Source organism: Sarcophilus harrisii, chromosome 3 (assembly GCF_902635505.1).
Source record: "Sarcophilus harrisii chromosome 3, mSarHar1.11, whole genome shotgun sequence".
NCBI lineage: Eukaryota > Metazoa > Chordata > Mammalia > Dasyuromorphia > Dasyuridae > Sarcophilus > Sarcophilus harrisii.
Window position 1 is genome coordinate 490,827,376 of NC_045428.1, and position 23,891 is coordinate 490,851,266.

The window sequence follows — 23,891 nt, forward strand, 5'->3', positions numbered from 1 at the left end:
CTCTCTCTCTTCTGAATATTCAAATCATTGAATTACCCTCCTCTAGAAGGTCTTAGCACCATAATTTTGATCAACCTGTCTGTAAAGCAAATAAACCAAATTAAAAGTAAAAAAAAAAAAAAAATGCAAGGACTTATGGCAAAGACCAGTCTCTCCCTGGTAACCCCAGACATATTAGCATCAAACAGTATTCCTCATTTAGGGAGACACACAGGCCTCCCTGTTGCAGAAATAGCAAGTCATCTGCAATTGGGGAACATCTTAGCCAGAGAATCCAGTTTGAGATGGACAGTTCACTGTGAGTTGTCTGTGGTCATTTGTGCATTTAACTCAGCCTCTGCTGAGTAATAGTGTTCAAGACAGTCCTGCTGCCCATCCTAAGAGGGCACCCCAAGTCTGTCAGGGAGTCCAAAGTGGGAAAAAGTGGAGCCTGGAGTAGCTCCACATGTCCCCTCTCTATAGAAGGAGCTGCTACTAGGAAACAGATTTCTGAGTAAATTATAAAGTTAGATCAAGGCAAGCAATCCCGAACTATTATATCAATATCGCAAGGTCATTTTAAGTATGCTGAAATGCTAATTAAGGAACGGGGGTAATAGGACTGGAGAAACAGATCAGAGAGAGACTGCCAGTCCCAGGACAGGTATCTGATTTCTGGTTGTTTCTAAAAAATAATCCCCAAAACTAAGTCTGTCAGGACAATTCCAGCAGAATATGGGATTTCAAAGTTAAAACATAACTAGCAAATCAAGTCCAGTAAATTTTAAGCAAGGAGTAAAAACAAAAAGGATATTTAAATAATTTCTAATTCAATCTGAACTAATGAAATAGGGGGCAGGGCAGAAGTGCCTAAGAAAAATACATCAGTTTTTCCCAATTTCCTGACCAGTTTCAACCAGTTTCCTTCCTCCCTTTTTTTACACAGAAAAGAAATTATCAAATGACCATTTTATATATAAATCCCAAGAGTGAATCAAAATTCCTATATATAACAGACTAGTACAGTAAGTTTCCTAAAAATCCCTCAAACATAAAGCAATAGTTATAGTTTTAACAAATCCATCCCGAATTTTAAACACACATAGATGTTTAGATGACCCAGTCAGAGTTCCTAAATTCCCCATATCAGTCCATCAGGGATAAGGGATGAAGCTTCATTCAAAACTGTTTCAGGCTGGGCACTGGCAGGAGACTCTCAGTCCATGCAGAGGATACATGTGGTGTGGCCTGGTGTGCTGACAATCAAAACTGATCTAGGTCCCAGAAGCAAGTCAATACTTGTAATTTGCCCAAAACCTAGAACAAAAAACACAAATCTAACAAGTGTTAGAACAGACTGATACAAAATGTGAAGAGGCCAGTATGGATTGGCCAGCAACTTCCCAATAGATAAAACAGCAGTTAGACATTTGTTCTCTCATTATTTAGAAACCTTTAAAAACCTGAATATCCACAGACACAAATATTCAGTAACAGATAGATGAACAGGATAAATACACATTTGCCAAGTATTCAGGATGTAATGATGACATATAACCAGGTTGGAAACAGCAAGGTATAACATATAACCAGATTAGAAATAGCAAGGTATGACATACAGTAAGAATTTGTCTCAGTAAGTTCACTTCTCTCATATCTAAGTAGATGTTCCCATAAGTGAACATTATACATACAAATCAGTTTGCTTTTAAAAATGCCCAATACATAGACAAACATTCCAAATTACATATTGTCCATAACAGAAACATTTTCAAAAGGACAAAAAAATATTGTTTTCAGAGACTCTTCAAATGACTTTAGAATATCCTATGACAGAACATTCTAATAACACATAAAAGAATCCAAGAGGTACTTAAAAATATTAAACTTTTAGAAATATCATAGCCTCATTTTGATAACAATAATAAATTGGTTTCAGGAAATTCACAAGTTATCTTTCATATTTAACAGAAACATTTTCAAAAGGACAAGGAAAAACTATTGCTTTCAGAAGCCCTTTAAATGATGGGCATAACCTCAGGATACAATCAATTAAACTTATACAGAATACCCAATTCTACAGAAAAGAATCTAAAAGATTTTTTAAAATATCCTTTAGAAACAGTCTTACCAAATTATAGATCAATTAACTTAAAAACAGGGCTATTTCTTGAAATCTCTGAACACCCTTAGTATGGGGGGGGGGGGGGAATTCCGCGTGGCCGCCCTTCCCCACATTCCACCTCCCAAGAGGCAGAGGGGAGGGAAGGTGAGCTAACCTTCACCCCAGGCTAACTATGCAGTCTGTAGCTGTAGTAGCAGAGAGCAGTGGGGGTGAATTTAATCTTCACCTTTGAAGACAAAAGATTCCTACTCCACCCAACCTTTAGTGGGGTAGGGGTGAAAAATATATAGTCCCTTCCCAATGGACTTTCCTAAGCTCCAACTTTGGCCAGTATTGAAGCCTTTAGAAAGGTCTGACCTGTCTTTACCTAGAGGCACGTGACCCCTTTCAGGCAAGTGAATAGAACTTCATTCCAACAAGTTCTTAAGATCTTACATTCAAAGATAACTAAATCTAACCTGCATAGGCAACAGTAAAATCATTTCCACAATTTAAAACTGCCCAAAAGGATACTCAGAACAAATCTGGCATGCAAAGGCAACAGTAAAATTATTTCCAACAAATTCAAAACCATCCTAAAATCCCTAATCAGATGTTTTCTCCAGCCAGAGTTCAAAGCAATTAGCATAAACTCCTTTTGTTCTCCAGAGGCCTTATCTAGAATAGCTCAATCCAAGCCATCTCTGAATTTAAACTACCCGAGTGCCAGTTTTTAAAAGTTTAAAATCACAAGCAAATTTTAACCAATTCCCAAATTTTTTAATTTAGTAGAGCTCTGAACCAAACAAGAGAGTGTTCCCAATAGGACTCTGACAAGACTCTGGGATGAGTCTCCAGAGATGGGATGACATAATAGGGGGAGGCACCTCAGACATGGAAAGAGGCATCTTGATAAGACTGTATCTTACGTTCTGATAGCTTGGGATGGGGAGAGGCATTCTGATATTCTAAAACATAGGATCTTTTATCCTTATCAAGTATTCCGATAAAGAGGGAGGGAAGGTTTTGCAGGACTGAGCTTTGAGCTGATTATTATAGATTGAAGCAGAGAAACTGAGTCAGGACTGGGTCAGGATAATTAGGGAGACTGAATCAGGACAATAAAAGAGAACCGTGGCATAACAATTCTTTGTTCTTCTATGCCCAGAACTTAGCAAAAAGCTTGACACATAGTTGATATATTGATTGCTTGACTGATTAATTGATAGAAAGATAGAAAATAGATGATGATCTAGCAAAGAAGACTTAGGAGAAGTCAAACTGGAGAATCAGGAAAAAGCAATTCATGAAAACCCAGGGGAAAAATAATATCCAGGAAAAAGTGGTAAACAATGGTGTCAAATAAAAGGATGAAGACTGAGAAAAAGACCTTAGAAATTAGCAATAGAGACATCATTGGTATCCCAAAAGCAATTTCAATAGACTGCTGAGACCAGAAGCCTGGTAGCTAGGAATTGAAAGCTGAAAGAGAGGTAAGAAATATAGGCAATGAATATAATGAACTCTTCCTAGGTTTGTAGAATAATCTAGTGCAGGAAAGGATCTAAGAGATCATCTAATTCAACTTCTTCATTTTGAAGGGAAAGAATAGAGGCCAAAAGAGGACTTTCTTTTTGTTTCAAAGAGTTTGCTGGCTGGGATAAAGATCTTTAGCTGCAGAGATGAGAGGCTTCTAGTCGTGGCTTTGAAGGAAACAAGACAGGAGAAGTAGAACAGAAGACTTTTTGCTGATCCCAGGGGAAAGTGTCTGTCTCTCCTAAGGGTTGGCTTTCTACGAGGTTGAAGTTGAAGGAGAATGGTGGCACTTACCCTTTGTTTGAGAAGTCATAATCAAAGATTTCACTTGAATCATAAACTGGAGGCAATGGTTGCTATATGTCAGATTAAGTTCTATCTAGCCAGGTAGTGTCTAGTAGAGCAACAGCCAACAGTGATCAAGAGACCAGTGAGGAAGAACCCTCAAAGGAGTACTCTGATGATATCACGAGGAGACAGTGGTTCTGCAGCATTAGAAGCATGATTTGTACCTTTACATTGGTGCCCTGGCAACATAATTTCCCCTTCTCTACCCTGGACGCACATGTTCTTAATATGTGTCTCTTCAGTGCATATGTTCCCTGTGTATGTCCATACTTCTCTCTGGCCTGTATTTTTATAGGAGAGAGTGATTCAGATTTATGGAGGAAATGTTTTGCTATATTTTTCTCACTGCACCATTTTACTAAACAGTGACCCACAGAATACTTTAAATGTAGTGCTCTCTGAAGAACCTATGTTGACATTGAGAGATGGAAGAGGAGCAGCATTAGGCACTACAATTACTTTTATTAAAATGAAATTTGCTTTTATGTATCTCCTACTCCACTGATTCTTGTTCTCTTCTCTTAGATCAAGCAAAACAAATTTAATCTTTCTTCTACATGATGGTTCTTCAAACACTGGAAGTGAGATACCCACTCCACCCACACCTGGCCTTTTCTTCTCCAGGATTAATAACCATAATTCTTTCCATTGATCATAAGATCATAGAAGGAACCTTAGAAGCCATTTAGTCCAACTCCCTCATTTTATAGATGAAGAAAGTAAAATGTAACTTATTCAAGGTCACACGATCTTTGTACAGCATGATTTCAAGTCCTTTCTACATGCTGGCTGCCTTCTTTTGACTGATTAGGTTGTGAATATCCTTTCTAAAATATGGTAGCAAGAACTAAACACCATTATTTCACATGTAGTCAGACCAGACTGGAGTTAGAGCAAAGCCCGTTATCTCTCTCCCTCTGGCCACCAAGATGGTGTTGGTTTTTTTGGCTGTCTTGTCAAACTGCCCAAACTTTCCCATCCTCAGTCCCTGTTCTAGGTTGACCAGCTAGGTTAATGGCTGCTCACAAGCGCCATTAATTCTTGGCCTTTTGCTTACCTTTTGGTAATTCTAATTCCATTTTCCATCATGACCTACTGACTTGCAGGTCTGACTGAGGCTGCCTGTAAATTTTCTAACTAGAGTGCTATCATCCCAGGAGTGAGAAATAGAAACCTGGGATTAGAGAATGAAATGTGATAGGAATCAAATGAAGGAAAGCTTCATCTTATTAGGATAGGACACACCTAGGAAGCCAGAACATCTTATTCAAAACAGACCAAAGATTTCTCTTGACATTACAGCATATTGGAAGGTCATCAAGCCTGCTGGGAGAAGAGAAGAAAAATGAAATTAATTCTGTCAACAATCAATCAACAAACATTTATTTTATTAATTAATAAAATTTTATTTTCTTCTCCAATCACCTCTCCTCTTAGAAAAAAATATAAAAGAAAAATGAAACACTGCAAGACAAATTCTTACATTGACCAAGTTCAAAAACATGGTCAACACATCTGTTGAGCATTTATTATGTGCCAATGAAACCTTGCTTATAAAGATCTTCCATTCTAATTGGAAAGATAAAAAATGCACAAATACACATAAAGAAAAAATATAAAGCCAGAGTGATTAAATGTCATGAAGTTTGGAAGGGAGGACACTAGTATCTGGGAGATCGACTGGTTTTCAGGTAGTGTTTGAGCTGTGTCCTCAGCCTTGCAATATTCAAGTCTATGACCCTTCCTCAAATTATAGAAATATTATTTATGCCAGATTCTGGCATCTGGGGAGTAGGGGGTGGAGATAGGATAGAGTAAATAAGAGGTACCTAGGGCAAGGATTCAAGAATCAAGAGAATCCTTGGTTGTGTCCAAAGTACTGAAACTCTCCAACAATTTCCTCTTCAGTAAAACAGGGACAGTAAAACAGGTATAAAAACAATTTGGAAAGTTAAAAAGCTCCATACAAATTTTCTCAGTCCTACCCAAGGGGCCTCAGAGTCTGATGATACAGTGACAGGAGAGCTCTGGAGCCAGGTCCCCAGGCTAGGCCAGAGGTGCTATTGTCTCTCCACTTTTCATTATCTAAACTCAATCTCAGCCATCTAAGTGTCTGCCTCTGCTCCCCAGGAGGAGACTCAGCGTCTGCTGGCAGAAGCTAGGAATCAAATTAGCCAGGGCTCTTCCTTCCCCCTTTCCCCATCAGCCAAGGGGAGTTCATCAGGGGCCCCCCTCACTAATTCTTATCTTGTTTAAAAGGGGTGAAAGTGACTCCATGGTTTCATCTGAGGCAATTTACACCACACAACCGCCCAGGGCTCCAATTTCTCCCTATCTGTTGTGCCATCAATCCCATTAATAAGAAATTTCTTTGGGGAAAACTTGATTGCTATACCATCTGAGAGTCACACAAGCAATGAATCTGGGAACAGGGAATAGGAACCCTGCCTGGCTCCTTCTAATCTAGTTACCCAAACAGCCTAATTCTCTAATGTACGGGCAGCAAGGCAGCAATCTACTTACCTCCTCCTAACACAATTGGGGAATGCCATGGGATTCTAGGATTCTCAGCATCACAAAAAAGGGAAGGACCTTGGACCCTAGGGGTGTGAAAACTTCCAATCTCAGCCACTGCTTGCCTAATGTGTCTCTTGCCCGGTTGTCTTCTCTTCCTCTCATTTCCCCCATTCCTTTTCTCCTACGTTTCCCCTACCCTTTCCCCTTCTCCTGCTAAGGTTTCCAGGGTCAGATGCATCTAGTTTTTTTTTTTTTTTTAACTAGCTTCTGGGCCTTGTGGAATTTCTTCATTATATGAGATTGTATAAAATATACAACTTCATTGTGTGAGATGGAGATTACGAAGAAGGCATATAACCTAAGTGAATATGACCCTGAAGATTTGTGGAAAAGGGCTGCTTGGTAGAGGTGATGATGTTAAAGTTGAAGGAACCCTATAATCCAGACAGGGGAAGTGGTTTACACATAATTAGGAAATGGCAATAGTCACTGAATATCAGACCCGAGAGGCCGACTAGTCCAGTGAATCTAGCATCAGCAAGTTTTATGTGGGTAAGCATGTGTATCTTAATGGTTAAAGGCCAATTCCTGGTCAATTCCAACATTAAAAGTTTGTTACATGTAGATTGCAAGGGCATATATAAATTTCACATACATATATGCCTATATGATATATATGTGTGTGTGTGTTTGTATGTATACACACAAAGCTATACATAGTTTTTGAAACATTTCAAAGGACACAATCAAATGGAAAGTGTACAGAAATGCAAATGAGCTGAATTTCAATTTAGTTCGATGCAAGAACTCAGACCTTGAATTTATGGCCAAGGAAGAACTAGAGAACATTATGAAATGAAAAATGGATAATTATGATTACATTAAATTTATTTTTTTATTATTATAGCTTTTTATTGACAGAACATATGCATGGGTAATTTTTCAACACTGACCCTTGCTATCACTTTTGTTCCAACTTTTCCCTTCCTTCCCTCCACCCCCTCCCCTAGATGGCAGGTAGTCTTATACATGTTAAAAATGTTAAGCATATCTTAAATATATGTGTACGTATTTATACAGTTCTCTTGTTGCACAAGAAAAATAGGATTTAGAAAGGTAAAAATAACCTGGGAAGAAGAACAAAAATGCAAGTAGTCTACACTCATTTGCCAATGTTCTTTTGCTGGGTGTAGCTGGTTCTGTTCACTGATCAATTGGAACTGAATTGGATCCTCTCATTGTTGAGGATATCCACTTCCATCAGAATTGATCCTCATATAGTATTGTTGATGAAGTGTATAATGATCTCCTGGTTCTGCTTAACATCGGTTCATGATTACATTAAATTTAAAAAATGTTTGCATGAACAAAACCAATGTAGCCAAGATTAGAAGGGAAGCAGAAAACTGAGGGAAAATTTTACAACCAGAGTTTTAGATAAAGGCCTAATTTCTAAAATGCATAGAGAACCAACTCAAATTCATAAGAATACAAGTTATTCATATTTAACATGTATTGGTCAACCTGCCATCTGGAGGAGGGGTTGGGGGGAAGGAGCGGAAAAATTGGAACAAAAGGTTTGGCAATTGTCAATGCTGTAAAATTACCTATGCATATTAATTGTAAATAAAAAGCTATAAAAAAAAGAATACAAGTTATTAGCCAATTGACAAATGATCAAAGGATATGAACAGTTTTCAGATGAAGAAATTAAAGCCATTTCCAGTCACCTAAAAAATATTCTAAATCACTATTGATTAGAGAAATGCAAAGTAAGACAACTCTGAGGTACTACATACCTCTCAGATTGGCTAAAATGACTGGAAAAGATAATGACAAATGTTGCAGGAAATATGCGAAAACTGAGACACTAATGCAGTGTTGGTGGAGTTGTGAAATGATCCAACCATTCTAAAGAGCAATTAGGAACTATGTCCCAAAGGTTACACAACTATACATATTCTTTAATCCAGTCACTACTGGCTCTGTATCCCAAAGAGATCATAAAAGAGGAAAAAGGATCTACATGTGCAAAAATATTTGTAACAGCCAAGGAACTGAAAATTGAATGGATGCTCATCAGTTGGGGAATGGTATATGAATGTAATGTAATGTTATTGTTATCCAGAAAATCCTGAAAAGATTTACTTGAACTGATACTGAATGAAGTGAGCAGAAGCAAAAGGACATTGTACACAGTAACAAGATATAAGTGAGGATTAACTGTGATTGACTTGGTTCTTCTCAACAATGAGGTGATTCAAGACAATTCCAATAGAATTGGGATTTTCTATCTGCATCCAGAGGGAGAACTATGAAGATTCAATGTGGATTGAAGCATAGTATTTTCACCTTTCTGTTTTTGTTTGGTTGGTTTTTTTTCTTTCTCCTATTTTTTTTTTCAGTTTGATCTGGTGCACAATATGACAAATATGGAAATATGTTTAAAAAAAAAAGAACTTAGATCCTGTTTAGACCAGATCATTTCTACTATGCTATTCAGTTCTTAAGGTCTATTGTTGCCCTGCATATTTTAGATATTTTAATTCATGTTTGCAGAATAGAATTGAATTCTATAGACATTGTCTATGGGTAATACAGGAGAACCTTGCATCCATGTATTATAGTGTAATTAGATTTATACATATGGCAAATGAGGGTGAGGTAGAAGCATGTAGAGTCATTCGGTGCATTGAACATATTGTTTGAATTTTTAATTCCCGACTCTCGAGGAATTTACACAGGAGTAAATGAGAAAATATATGGGAAGTGTTGTGCAAACTTTAAAATGCTATATAAATGCTACTTATTATTATTATTATTTATATCTAGTTCTTCAGGATACACTTATTGGGAAGAGCTACATATGAAATGAAAACTAATAACCATTTTGTTTCTGTAATTAACAGTCATAGTTGGTTTTTCATTTTTCATTTGCTTGTTTTTGTTTTTAACTTAGAAGAAAGGAAGGCTTTCCCTAAATAAGGCGATGTTATAAAAACAGGAGCGGAGCTTTTCTGTTTCCACTGTCCCTTTCAGCATCTGGAAGCCCCAGGAGAATTAGCAGGAAGATAGTAGACCAAGGCAGAGTCCAGGATTACATCTTCCCATCCCTTGGTCCAAGGATTTCCCGGGAGACCGTGCCACCCTTTACTTACAGATTACACGCAGAGAAATATAATGGAAAAGGCGTCAACTTGGAGCCAAGGGTCCCTAGAACGGGCCTCTTCCCTGAAGATAACTGCAGCTTCCTCGCCTTCCTACCTTTCCTACTTCTAGCCCCGCTTTTAATCCGCCTCCCCCACCTCCCGCCCCACTCTACTCCGGGGAAAGAGAAAGAGCCCACAGGCCAGCTGTCTGGGGACTGAGTTCTGAAGCTTCCGTTGCATGACATCAGCCAGGGTGGGCTCCCCTCCCCTCTTCTCTTTCCGTTCCTTCCCTCTCGTCCCCTCCCTTTCTCTTTCCCTCCCTTTCCAGCCCTGAAACCTGATGCACGATTAACCGAGTGCCTTCTCAACCCTGATGGCTGGGAAGCGCAGGGTTGCTGCAACTTGCAGAACCTTGCCTAGAGTTCCTGAGAAGAGAGGAGAGAAGGAGAGTACAAGGCGGTGGGGTTTGGTGGGTAGCGGGGTGGGAAGTGGGCACCCACCGAGGACAGCCAGAGGGTGGGCTTGGGGCACGGTCTAGGGGCGGGCTGGGGGGTAGAGGGCTTGCTCTGAAGGGACACAAAGAGAAAAGACGGCCCAGCAAAACCGCAGCCATGCCATTGTCCCTCCGGCAGGTGCTCCTCGCCCTGCTGCTCCTGATTGTCCTGGGGCCAAGCGAAGGTAAGGGACTTGGGAAAGTTCTGTGGGCCGGCGCGGAGTCGGCTTTTGGAGGGAAACTCTCTGCGCGATGCTCCCGGCACTCACTCCGCCGCTCTCTTATTTTGGAGGCTGTAGCGGGAGCAGGCACTGGGATAAGTCCTCTAGGCTAAAAAGGCTAGTGCATTGCAAAGGTGGGGTGGGGTGAAGAGCGTTTAATACGGAAGCGGAAAAGAAGGATGGCAGGTATAGATGCCCTAGTCGCTGTTCAGGAAAAAGGGGCGGGTTGCGTTGGCAAGAGTGGCAATTTCATTTGGAGGGAGAGAGTCATACTGGCTAACACACATAATCTTTCCGGGGGAAGAGAAGTGCAACTGGGCTTTCCATTCTCGAAACTAAAAAGTTTGGGAAGTTGAAGCTGGGGAGGGGCGTTTTAAATTAAACCAAGGTCCGTGTCTTTCCTATTTAAAATGATTGTTCCCCTTATATGTTCCCCATCCTACCTCGTCCTTCAACTCAGTCTTAGGATTCGGCTAGTTATGTGCCAGCTGAGTAACTGACATGTCAAAAATTATAAATATTATTTTCTTCCCTTCTGTTAGTCGTTTGTAGAAACACTGGGGTGGGGAGAGGGATGAGAAACATGTGGTAAGTGATAATTGTGGTTATTAATCTGATTCTTCGTTTTGCCTTGTAAACTGGAAAGCATTATGTAAATTAGTTATCGTTTTATTATTATTTGATGAGAAAGCAGTTCTCGCTGACATTTGCCTAGAAAAATTGGACTCTACTTAGTTTTTATTTATTATTTTATTTTATTTATTATTTATTTATTTATTTAAGAAAATGGAGTCTTAGTTTCAATTCTCTGTCCCTTTCCACTTTATTCTAAATCAAACTGAAAATCCAACAGGAGCAGATGAAGGAAAAGAATGAACTCTGGGCGTCCCATTTTCCCTCTCCCTACTGTCACTAGACTTCACAAGTTACTTTGTAAAGTAAAATCTGTTGGCGAACACTAGCTAATAATAGTAAGAGGGAAAAGTCAGTTTGGTAAAACTTGATATATCACAGAGGTGTGCCCCTGTGCCCCTCCACATTGGATAAACCCTAAGGTATTATTTCTTTTAAATTTTTAAGGAATTTCCATGTTTTTATGACAACTATAGTTCCCAATAATCTTTCCCTCCTGGAGAGCCATTCCTTATAACAAGAAATTTAGAAAAGAAAGAAAAACTTCAGCAAAACACATCAGCCAAATATAACATTGTATGTAGTATTCCACATCCATGGTCCTCTTCCTCTCCAAAGAGAAGAAGGGACTCCTTCTCAACTCTTCCTGGAGCCACATTTGGTCTTTACAATTTCCTAGCATCCAGTTTCCCTTCTTTTGTTATTCCTATTTACATTATGCTAGTCATTGTCTTCCTAGTTCTGTTTATTTTATTTTGCCAGAGTTCATATATCATCCTACCCTATTCTGTATTCATCATATCCTACAGTGTGGTAATATTCCATTATTTTAATTACATTATCATAAGTTATTTAGCGAATTCCTCGATCGATGATCATATACTTCATTTCTAATTCTTTGCTATTATAAAGAGTGCCACTATAATTACTTCAGAGACTTTTACTTTTAAACCACTTACTTCCTTAAGGTTTATGCCTAACAATAGGAGCAAAGGCTATTAGCATTAGTCACTTTTTTACTGCATAATTCCAGATTAATTTCCAGAATGACTGGACAAATTCACTTGCGCAGCAATAGTTCATTAGTGTACCTCACTCTATAAGAACACCTCCAACATACACTCTTCCCCCCTTTGCCATCTTTATCCAGTTTGCTGGGTGTGAGGTAAAAAACTGAGAATTGTTTTGGTAGGCTAGACACCACACTTATTTATGCTGCAAATGAAAAATCCAAAGGAGATTTCTATGGGCTTGGTTGGGAGTAGGGGTGGAGAAAAACCACCGTCGTGAGACTTGAAGCTGCATTTCTCATATTATTAGTTATGTGGAGAATTATTTCATATAGTAGTTAAACCACTATCCACTATTATAAACTATCGAATTTAATGTTTTGGGGTTTTTGCATATAAGGTTGAAGGTTTAGAAAGTCCTGCCTTCTCTATAACATTCTCTTGGAGCCTGGACACTGGTAACAGTTGTTAGATATGGAAGCACATAATAAAGTCATTCATCCTTGTTAGAATCCCACAAGAAGGCCTCTCTCTATTGCCCAGAAGAGAAATTGAGGCATAGAGAAAAAATTGGGTGCCACAAGGAATTCTGTGTAAACCATGTGAAGACATAAGAATTCAGATTTACAATCAGTTCTTTTGGTCCTTGGAACGATCCATGTTCTTGGTCTTGGGAAACTTTAAAACCAAGACAAACTGAGGCTGCAGTACCATACTTTGTTAGTGTTACTAAAGGAGATAGATATGAGATTGAAGCCAAGACTAGGGACTGGACAGTAGGGAGTACGTAGTGCCAAATTCTTTCAACAACTCCCTGGTAGAACTTTTGTTTTTTTATTGTTTTAGTTAGTCAATAAGCAATTAAGTGCTTACTGTGTGCCAGACACTATGCTAAGCACTGAGGATACAAAGAAAAGCAAAAGATAATCTCTACCTTCGAGAAGTTTATAATCCAAGAAGAGAATAATCTTTATAGAAATTCTTCCCACCTTGATCCCACTATGAATCTGGCCAATGTTTGGGGAATGTGCAACAGAACTGCCTCAGACACTGAAATTTACCTTCCACCTTGACCACATTGTGAAGCAAATAGTCTTTGGGGTCTCTCCCACTGCAACTTTCCCTGTCAGCCCTTACTGCTGCATTCATGCTGTCCCTTAGGTCTCCAAGGTCACCTATGTAGAGCTATTTCCAATTTACTCATCTTGATCAAGATCCTCTGATGTAAAACTTTTTATTCCCTGATTCATTCTCTTTCAAAATTTATATGACTTCTATTATCTTTCTCTTACTGCTCTGATAACAGATTAATGATTTATCCCCTTCATGCAATATATTTGCATTTTATCCAGAGCCTTCTAGAGAGAGAATAATTTGATTCAAAGGAATAATTCTAGTGAATAGAATTTTATGGGAGGAGGATTGGAATTTTGAAGTCAGAAATTATTAAAGCTGTAGTAGATAGGATTGGCAGTGGGTATGTACCATGATAAAGCACTTACGGGGGGTAAGGGTAGAAGTCTACCTTGTGACTGTGTCCTGAACATCTTTCTAGCCAGGAAGAAGCAAGGCACCAAAGCACCCAATAACACCAAGCCAGCTCTGCTGCAACTGTCTGACTATCTCCTGACACACTACAAGAAGAGCGTCCGACCTGTTCGAGACTGGAGGAAGCCAACCACTGTGTCCATTGATGTCATGATCTATGCCATCCTCAATGTGGTAATTATCTAACTCTACCCATCCCCTTAGCATAATCCTGAGTTTAGGGGGTCAACCTTCTGGGATGAGAAGAGGAGTAGGAAGATATGTCAGAAGCACTGGGGCCAGGGGATGGTGGAAAGTAGAAAATAAAACTGAGTCTCTGAGTTAATGTTCATACCAGATAGTTGGATGGTTTTCAGAGGAAGGGCTACAGTGTTGACTAATTGAGAGTCAGTGTAAATGAATATTTTATAATGCTACACAATGAAAGCTACAGTAAGATGGAGTTGAGGTACACTATTATACAATGACAGATGCAAAGATGGATGATGTGCATCCATGCTTGTGTCTGCATGTGTGTAGAGGCAGTATTTTGGCAGGGGAGAGACAGAACAGCTTTCATAAGTCCTGCCCTATTCCTAAAAGACACCAGAAATCATCTCTTTCTACTCAGTCTAGTGAAGGACAGATCTCTTCCAAGCTGTCCCCAGATAGAATGTAGTTGACAAGGGGCAAGGTGTACACTCCCCTGAGATCTGTAACCTTCCACCTCTCCTAGCAGTTGGACACTCTAACCTTGGATCTCTCTAGTAGAATATAGCTCTTTCTCTAGGTTTGTACATGGAGGAAACACCTGTAGACTGTGGTACTTCAGTCCTATCTGAAGTAGGGGGCACTCTGTTAATCTCTGCCTGTTTCTTGTCTCCCCTTTATCTCACAGGATGAAAAGAACCAAGTGTTGACTACTTACATCTGGTACAGGCAGGTGAGCAAACCAGCCCCTCATTCACCCCCCTCCTTGCCTGAGGATGGGGACTCTGTTTCCCAGTGATTTTCCTTTCCTCAAACTTCCTCAAAAGTCCTACATGTTTAGGAAGAGAGAAATACAGGGAGAGAGGAATGCTTTAAACCAGATGTTCATTGGAGCAAGATAATTTCATCCACAAAGTCCTCAAATCCCTGGCTCTTTTTTTTAGTTCAGTCACTCCCTACACATAACACTTTGACTAAATTGGGTGTATGAATATCATTGGATCTTAGTCTACATTGGTGGAATTAGTTGACATTTATCAGTTTCTTCATAGATTCTGAGAAGTCATACTTTCTAGCCAGAGATGTAGTTTTTGTTTAACTAAGGACAAAATGGCAACCAAAATGGCCAAGAAGACTCGTGGAACATTCCTGAGTCACTCCTGAGTATTGTGCAGAAGTAACATGATTCAATGAAAAGGGCACATGGACATGGGCATTTGAAGATCTGTTCCTTAAGAGTTGTATGTCCCTGGGCATGTGAAATCTTTTCAGAATCTGACTCTTCTCATCTGACAAATGTGAAGATTGGACCAGATGATCTCTTATCCAATTATCTAATAATTATCTAATAAGTTTCATTACAGTTCTAAATCCAGTGATTTACAAGATTTTAATTAGGAGAGGCATTAGAGACCATCTAATTTGACTGAGATTCTCCACTATGATATTACCAATTTTCTGATGGATTTAATAGCTAAAATTTCCAAGTTCCAAGTTCCAAGTTATATATGGGTTGGAATGTGTAGTTATATACTTGGTTCTCATCACTGAACAAGTTTTTTGAATGTGTCTTTCAGAGTTTTAGAAGGGACTTCTTTCAACTCATTTTTCCCCTTCCCCTCTGCCCCTAGATATTCTGTACTCAATTTTGACATAAGAATCTTCTGGGCTCTAGAAAGAAGCACACACATACACATACACACATACACACATACACACTGGTAAGGTATTAATTGACTTAATTATTTTTCCCTCCAGGAGCCCACTAAGTGTAAAAAAGATAGTATAGAAAAGACATGAACTATAAGGAAGACTGTTATTTGGCGCAGGAAAAATGTCCCCCAAGAAGAGGTTGACTACAAAGCTTTTAGTCTTGAGCTTCTCTCCCTCTGGGAAACCAAGACTATGTTTACAGCGACCAATGACTCACATTTACGTCCATAGAGATACTTGTCTATCCTAGATGACAGACTGAGTTATTTACTAGAAACATTAGAATACTGCCAGTTAAGGTTGTGTTATGGATGAAGTTGAAGGTAGGATAAGGAATACTGGCAGTGATTCATTTATTTTTTTAATAATTCATGTGAAAACCAGCATTTTTTCTGCCACGTTAAGGATGTATAGATATTTCTAAGGAGGAATACTTTGCCTCCTGTTGCTAATCATTCTTCCAGGTCAATGGAAGGTAGCCAGGGCAGTAGCAGCATCTAGCAGCATAGTAAGCAGATCTTTATTTGAATAGCAGGGGCTAACAGCGATTGTCTCTCACCAACTTTCTCCATCTTCCATCAGTACTGGATTGATGAGTTTCTCAAATGGAATCCTGAAGATTTTGACAACATCACCCAGCTGTCCATCCCCACTGATTACATATGGGTCCCAGACATCCTTATTAATGAATTGTGAGTCTTACCTCTAAGGGCTTGTATGGGGATTGGGTACAGAACAAGATCCTAATTTCTACTGACTTTGACTCTAGATCCGACAACAATTTGACATTCCATCCCAGACTTTGACCAATTTGTTATACAATTAGTGTTAGTCTTCCATAGTCCTACCTATCCTTTTTGTAGCAATCATTCCATCTTTCAACTCATTCTTCCCATTCCAACTCATCTATTCCAGATACTTATACCCAATTAGTCTAGGCCTAGGAATTTTCTTGGCAGAGAGAAAAGTAAACTATTTTCCTTTATGTGTAACAGTGAAATGTTTCCTTTTCTAAAAGTATCAGTATTTCAAGAAAATGTGAGTTTGGGAGATTTTAACCCAAAGAAGTGGTTCTCTAAAAATAGAATTTCAGGTATCTGTAAGGTAAGGGAGGAGACAGAAATATTGTACCAAGTGTTGGGTCATTCTTGTGCCTTTGAAAATACTCTACTACTTTCTTCAGGCAAGACAAATACAGCCAGCCATCTGACAAGCCCCATTTTGAATTCTCAACATGGTCATCTTAATGCCTTGGGAGGGGCCACCTATACTTCTAGGGGGGGAAAACAACTCTGAAGAAGATAGAAAATGCAGAATAGTATTTTGTTTTATTTTTGTTTTGCTTTTCATTGGAAGACTTTCTTCCAGGAGAAAAAGAAAGGAAGGCAATTATTCCATATTATCCTTCTCCTTCCCCCATCCCTCAGTGAATGAAGCTGCAATATCCCTGAATATTTTTTCTAGTTTTTCTCCCTGGACATTCAAGAAGCCCAAGCTTCTCATTACTTCCTTTTTATTCCCAAAGGGGGAAATGGACAGTCTAGAGCAATACTGATCATTTCCTGGCGATAGAGGTGGGGCTTTTTAAGTTCTTTTTTATTTTTTTCCATTTCACACAGGAGGGGGAAATGGAAGCTTTAGGGAGTCACTGAGGATTCACCTTAAAGGACAGCCTCACCTAAAAGTACTTCAAGGACTGGAAGGTCACTTTGGGCAATGAGGCATTCTGCCTACCCAGACTGGCCCGTAACAAATAAGGAAAGAATATTTAAGGATGCCTTTAATTGCCCTGGAAACAACAGAAAGAACACCAAGAGTGTAAGCAAGAATTAGGAAAACAAGCCAGCCAAGGTTTCTCTGACTACCCCACCACTTTCTAGATCCATTTCTTTCCCATACTTTCAGAAAATCATCAGAATAGGTATTTCTATTCTGTCTTTGAAGTATTCTCTCCACTTCAGATACTAACTCTTCTCTTCTGGACAGCGTGGATGTAGGAAAGTCCCCAAACATCCCATATGTGTACGTTCGGCACCAGGGTGAGGTCCAAAACTACAAGCCCATCCAAGTGGTGACCGCATGCAGCCTGGACATTTACAACTTTCCCTTCGATGTACAAAACTGCTCACTGACTTTCACTAGTTGGCTTCACACAAGTGAGTATGGAGGGTAAGATTGAGGGGATGCAAGCACCAAGGTGGTCTGGTCAAACAAATCACAGAGAAGAGACACAGAGATCTGTTTGCCCTCTTTTACTTACTATGAATAATATTACCCATGCCCACTCCCATTCATAATGGACTAAACATCATTCACGTTTCTAATCCTGTCTTGTAAAAAAAAAAGTATGCTTTTTATTCCCAAGGGGGGAAAATAAGCTATCTAGAGTAATAGCCTGGTCATTTCCTAGTGAGACCCTAATGCTAGGCGTCTTTCTAGCAGTAAGGAAGATTGGCTTTGTTATTTTCCTTTCCATAAAAATATTGAAAAAGAAAACTGGTGGGTAAGGAATATCTCTAATATAAACTCTTAGGGATTAGCATCTGACACCTGACTATAAGGTCAGTTTGTTCCTTGAATTAGGAATATATAGCACTGCCCTCTTTCAGGGATAGGTAGGGATGGGAGGAAGAAAGATAATTTGAAACTAAATATTTAATAAAGTGAAAGTTAATTTTACATGTTATTGGAAAATATTTAATAAAAAATAATATTTTGAAAAAAGAAAATTATTTCCAATCTATTAAATATAATCAATTTAATTTTGGGTATAATCTATTTCTCACTATATCCACTGCATTTAAATTCTTTTTCTTAGATTAAAAAAAGAATATATAGCATATTTTGCCCAAAGTCAGTTAGTCAGCTAACATTTATTAAGCTATTATTGTGCTCTAAACACTGTGTCAAAAACTTGGAGATAGGAAGACTAAACAGTCTTCAAGGCAACATGGAAACAACTGTACAAATGACAGAAACAGGATAAATTGGAGAGATTCAATCAAAGCAAGGCTTTAGCTTTAGAGAGTATAAGGAAGGACTCTTCCAAAACAGACTAACTGAGATTCAAAGGAAGCCAAAGAATCTAGGAGACAGAGACAAGAAGGAGAGAGTCTTCAGCTTTGGAGGTTTATATTTAGCTAAAGTTTACTTTTCCTTCTCTTATTCTTATTGGAGTTACTCTCCCCAAATAAGGGATCAGGTAATAAGACTTTGTTCAGTATTTAAGGGCATAAAGAGAACACAGTGACATATAGTAAGCACTTAATAAAAATCTATTGATTAATAGAGCTTAAACTTAAGCAATTTCAGATTGTGACTGAACTGTTGCATATGATTGGTTGTAATGGAAAGTATCATAGATTATGTCTTGAGAAGTTGGTGGGGAGTGGAACAAAGACCTCCCCACCATCATTATCCTTTGTCCAGTCACCCTCCACCCCTTTCTATTTCTGCTCTGTAGTCCGGGACATCAACATTTCCCTGTGGCGGTTACCAGAAAAGGTGAAGCTTGATAAAAGTGTCTTCATGAACCAGGGAGAATGGGAGCTTCTATATGTGCTGACTCAATTTCGGGAGTTTAGTGTTGAAAGCAGTGACAGCTATGCAGAGATGAAGTTCTATGTGAGCAGGTCTATGGTTGGGTGGGCAAAACCCTGACACGACATACCCCAGGGGATTCCTGGAGGGAAGAGGTTCCTCTTCACAACTTTAATGCTTTAGGAAGACACTAAGGGAATAAAAGTTAGTTTAAGTTTCAGGCAAGATATAGTCACTCCCCAAGAGCTCTATAAAGCTCTCTAGGCAGCTTAAAAAAAAATTTGAAGTACCCAGGAATGTCCCAGTAGATGAGTAGGCAGATTGAGAGAATAGTTTGATCAAAGCATTTTTTTTTATTGTTGGATGGGCTTCCAAAAACGGTTTAACAATCCTTTCTGGTTGATTCTCTGCTTTTTTCCCATACCCATCCTCAAATTCTAATGAAGAATTGTGAATAGCAGCTGGCCTATGCCCACAGACTATGTAATCTACCCACTTTTCTTTCTGTGAAATATGTTAGGTAGTTCTAGAGGATAAAGGATAGGTTGTATTTATCACTGTGCAAGACTAGACTAATGGGAATCCAGAACCTTGTCCATGCTCAGAATCCCTTAGACACTTTTCTCTGTTCCCAGGTGGTCATCCGTCGAAGGCCACTTTTCTACACTGTCAGTCTGCTATTGCCCAGCATTTTCCTCATGGTCATGGACATCGTAGGTTTCTACCTGCCCCCAGACAGTGGTGAAAGAGTCTCTTTTAAGATTACTCTTCTCCTGGGCTACTCTGTCTTCCTCATCATCGTGTCTGATACACTTCCAGCAACGGCTATTGGTACCCCACTCATTGGTATGATCCTATTCCCTGTTATTTGTGGGAAAGGGGAGGAGAAAAAAGACTCAATGTAGCAAAGATGACTGCCCATGACCTCATGTATTTCTTTTCTTCCCCACCCCAAACTTCCTGGGGATTACCCAGGTGTCTATTTTGTGGTGTGCATGGCCCTGCTGGTGATCAGTCTGACTGAGACCATCCTCATTGTACGGTTGGTGCACAGGCAAGAACTCCAGTCTCCAGTGCCTGCCTGGCTTCGGCACTTGGTGCTTGATCGAGCTGCAGTTCTTCTTTGCCTCCAGGATCAGTCATATCATAATCCCTCAACCCTCCAAAGACCTACAATTCCCTCCCATCCCACTGAGAATGACTCATGTTCAGGTAAGGCATTAGAAAAATATCTCCCTTCATATCTTTATTCTGATTTATATAAGAAAGGACACATTTTTTTGTCTTAGTAAGAATCAGTGCTATTCAGTCAACAAACAGGATAGAATGGCCTCAGGAGGGTCCCAGCACACCAAGGAACCCAGAGCAAGGCTTCAGAATTGTATTTTTGACCCACCATGCTCTTAGATTAATGAGGAGACAGACTGCAGACTGAAGGCATATATTTGGGTACTTTGTCTCTTATTAGAAAACCCCACATATCTTGGTTATAGTTAGGTAGTTAGGCACAAAAGGACCCAAGGTCTCATTAGGTTGGGTATGGCTACTCTGTCAGACCATTCTACTAGGCCAAAGGAATTTGCACAAATATCCATCAGAACTAGGGATGGTCATTGACAACTAAGCCTGTTACAGCCATCTGCAATGATGATTAGAAGTTATCTATTTCAGAAGTATCTTATGTACAACAATCTTCTTCCCTTGAGTTCCAACAACTCCAAGAGATGAGAGAAACAGATGTGTTCCCGTTTAAATGATGAAGAAGCTGAAACTCAGCTCTGTCTCTCTGTGTGTCTTTCTCTGTCTCTCTCTTGTGTGTCTTTCTCTGTCTCTCTCTGTGTCTCTCTCTGTCTCTCTGCTTCTCTCTGTCTTTGTCTCTCTTTGTCTCTCTCTGTCTCTCTGTCTATCTTTGTCTTGTCCAAGATCATATAGTGAGTTACCAGAGTGATTGAAACAGAAACTCTGGTTTCCTAATTTCTGACCCTTTTCTGGATGGGAAATTTATGTCAATGAAGCAAGATTTTGGCCAGCTTGATTCTTCCTCATCATATAACTGTAAATTAGTTCCATTGCCTTTACACCTAGTCTTTCTGTTCCCCTGCTGATTATCACCTTTCTGTTGGCTCTTCAGTCCCAGGTAGTGAAGTTGAGTAAGCATGGACAAGGAATCAGGAAATCTGGATCCTAGTTAGAATTATCTCACTAATTATCCATGTGAATTTGGGTAAATCTAAACTTCTTGAGGTTAAATTTCCTTATAGGACTAATAATTCCTGTCAGACCATTTAACAGAATTATTGTGAGATCAGGTGAAATGTATGTAAAAGCATTTTGAAAAATTCAAAATCCCATGCAAATGTAAGGATCTGATATATTACTCATGCCATTTTGCCTTGTTTTTTCTCTAACCCCAATTATCCATTACTTTCTCAGCAACAATAAACCACTGCAGCAGGCTGGGAGGGCTTCAGGACTTGAAAAAGACTACACCAGAGGTGGGGAACCCTTCCCCACCATTCCAGGAGAACTCCTTGGTAGTACATGGGCTACTTCAGGAATTGGCAACCATCCGGCACTTCCTGGAGAAACAAGATGAGTGCCGAGATATTGCCCGGGACTGGCTTCGGGTGGGCTCTGTGCTGGATGTGCTGCTGTTTAGAATCTACTTGTTGGCAGTGCTGGCCTATAGCATTACATTGGGGACTCTGTGGTCTATCTGGCAGTATGCATGAATTGAGCCAGACCTGGGATGGAAAGTAGCAGGGGAGAGAAGAAGGGTTATTCCTGAGTCTACCAGACTCCAGGATATGTTCAACATATATACATCACCATTCCCAGCTTCCTCCATTATTCAGGAAGAGATTTCTTTGTATGACTTAGACAACAACGTAACATAAATTTATTCATCACCTAATAAGAAAATGGACCATGGCAGTTATTATCTTGAAATCAGTTAGGGCAGACTCTGCCTTTTGGGGATCCCTGGGTTATGACCTCCTTCAGCACAAGATTATTCTATTAGAATGTCATTATAACTAATACCATTATTGGCTAACAGTAGAACACCTAAGCTATTTACGTTTTACTGAGAAACTGCTATACATTATTTCCTATATACTTGTGAGCCATGATTTGACCTTCAGTATAAGAGTAAATCCTTTAACTTCTCTGAATTTCAATTTCCACATCTGTAAAACAAGGAATTTGGATTAGATGGTCCCTTCCAGCTTTAATATTTTATTATTTCTATTCTGTGAGGAAGGCATTGTACTAAGCACTGGGAATACAAAGATCAAATAAGACCCAGTATCTGCCTCAAGATACCACAATTCCCTATTATCTAAGTACTAATGTGATACAGTATATGGATTATCCAGGCTCCTGTTCTTTCTTCTTTCTCACTTTCTGGCCACTTCACTGAACATAAATATCTTCATCAAATGGGAGAGGAGAAATAAAAGGAAATAAAAGTGCAAACCTGTCCATTTGACTCTTTTTCAGTTGCTCTAGTGAAAAGCTGAGTGGCTTTAGAACTAGTAGAGGAAATGAGGTTTGGGGATTATTTGTGGTATTCAATCATCTAGGTCTCTCTGTTGGCCTCAGGGAATTGGAAGTTGACCATATAGTAGTTTTGAGTAAGGTTGTTGGTAAAGTAACACATCCATGAACTTTCTCTGCTGGAGGAAGAAGTACTGGGTTTTACTTTATAAATTGTATTAAATTTCCTGGCAAGATTCTGGGATAGTGGAAAAACCAGAATTTTTACTCTCATTGTGGAGTTTTGGGTTGCTATGAATGATCTTCCATCTCGTCCTATTTCAATCTGTAAGATACTATCACCAAGTCCAGTGTGGTCCTCAGAAAAGCATCCAAAATTAGGAATAAGATAGGACATCAGCACCATGGATAGCACCACAGGGCTGCTTTAGGGGAACCTAGAAGAAATTGTATAAGAAGTTAAGTAGAAAACTTTCCATTCCCTGCTCCTGGGAATGCCACATAGAATTGAGCCTGAATTTACTTGGTCTTTGATCTAGTCCATCAAATCCTTTAAAAACTATTTCCAAGATATGATACCTTAAGTTAGGAAAAACCTATATATTACCCATTGCTACTAACTGCAATCAACCAGCAAAGCCTGACATTGGTGAAATGATACCCATCTCTTTCCATTATTGAGTTTACCTCAATGAAAATCCTTGAAATTCTATCTCATTCTTCTCCTGGGTTTCTTTTCACTAAGACATGGCATCAGCAATGGTGGTTAGAGATAGTGAGTGGGATGAAAGAGTTGTTCGAGACACTGGGAAGGTTACAGAGAGAATTACCCACAAAGTAGTTGTGACACAATGTATGTAGCACTGGGCCTGGAGTCAGGAAGACCTCAGTTCAAAAACTAACTTCAGACTCTAGCTGTGTGACCCTGTGCCTTAATCCCACATTGGCCTCAGTTTCCTCAACTGCAAAATGCAAATAAAAACTGCACTTATTTCTCAGAGTTGCTGTGAAGAGCAGATGAAATAATTCTTGTAAAGTTCTTAGCACAGTGGCAGGTAAACAATTAATGCTAATAAATGTTTCCCTTTCTACAAGGCACATCAGTGCATGTCTTCTATTATACTTCATGCCATTCCTAAGTTTTAATATCTTCAACTACATTAGATTCAGTAAAACAACAACTTGCAGTTATACAAAAGTCTAGAGGATTTTTGAAATGTTCCTGTGAGGTCGACAATGCAAGTAATATTACACCTATTTTACAGAGAAGAGGAAAAGCTAAGTGACTTGCCTAAAGTCACACAATTCATGATGGGTCTTAGATTTGAACTTCAATTTTCTGATTGCGAAATCCAGTGCACTTTCCATTGTCATCTCTTCTAATCCAAAGCAACTACTTGTTAATCAATCCCC

At 39.3% G+C, this 23,891-nt stretch overlaps 1 protein-coding gene across 1 annotated transcript; it reads left to right on the top strand.

Moving 5' to 3' along the window:
* Positions 1–9,647: 9,647 nt before the first annotated feature.
* HTR3A (5-hydroxytryptamine receptor 3A) lies at positions 9,648–22,035 on the top strand. Its single transcript, XM_003764206.2, has 9 exons — positions 9,648–10,311; positions 13,546–13,712; positions 14,416–14,460; positions 16,023–16,132; positions 17,427–17,596; positions 18,904–19,064; positions 19,616–19,826; positions 19,956–20,192; positions 21,414–22,035. The coding sequence occupies exons 1-9, from the start codon at positions 10,245–10,247 to the stop codon at positions 21,710–21,712; spliced, it is 1,467 nt and encodes a 488-aa protein (XP_003764254.1). The 5' UTR covers positions 9,648–10,244; the 3' UTR covers positions 21,713–22,035.
* The last annotated feature ends 1,856 nt before the right edge of the window (positions 22,036–23,891 follow it).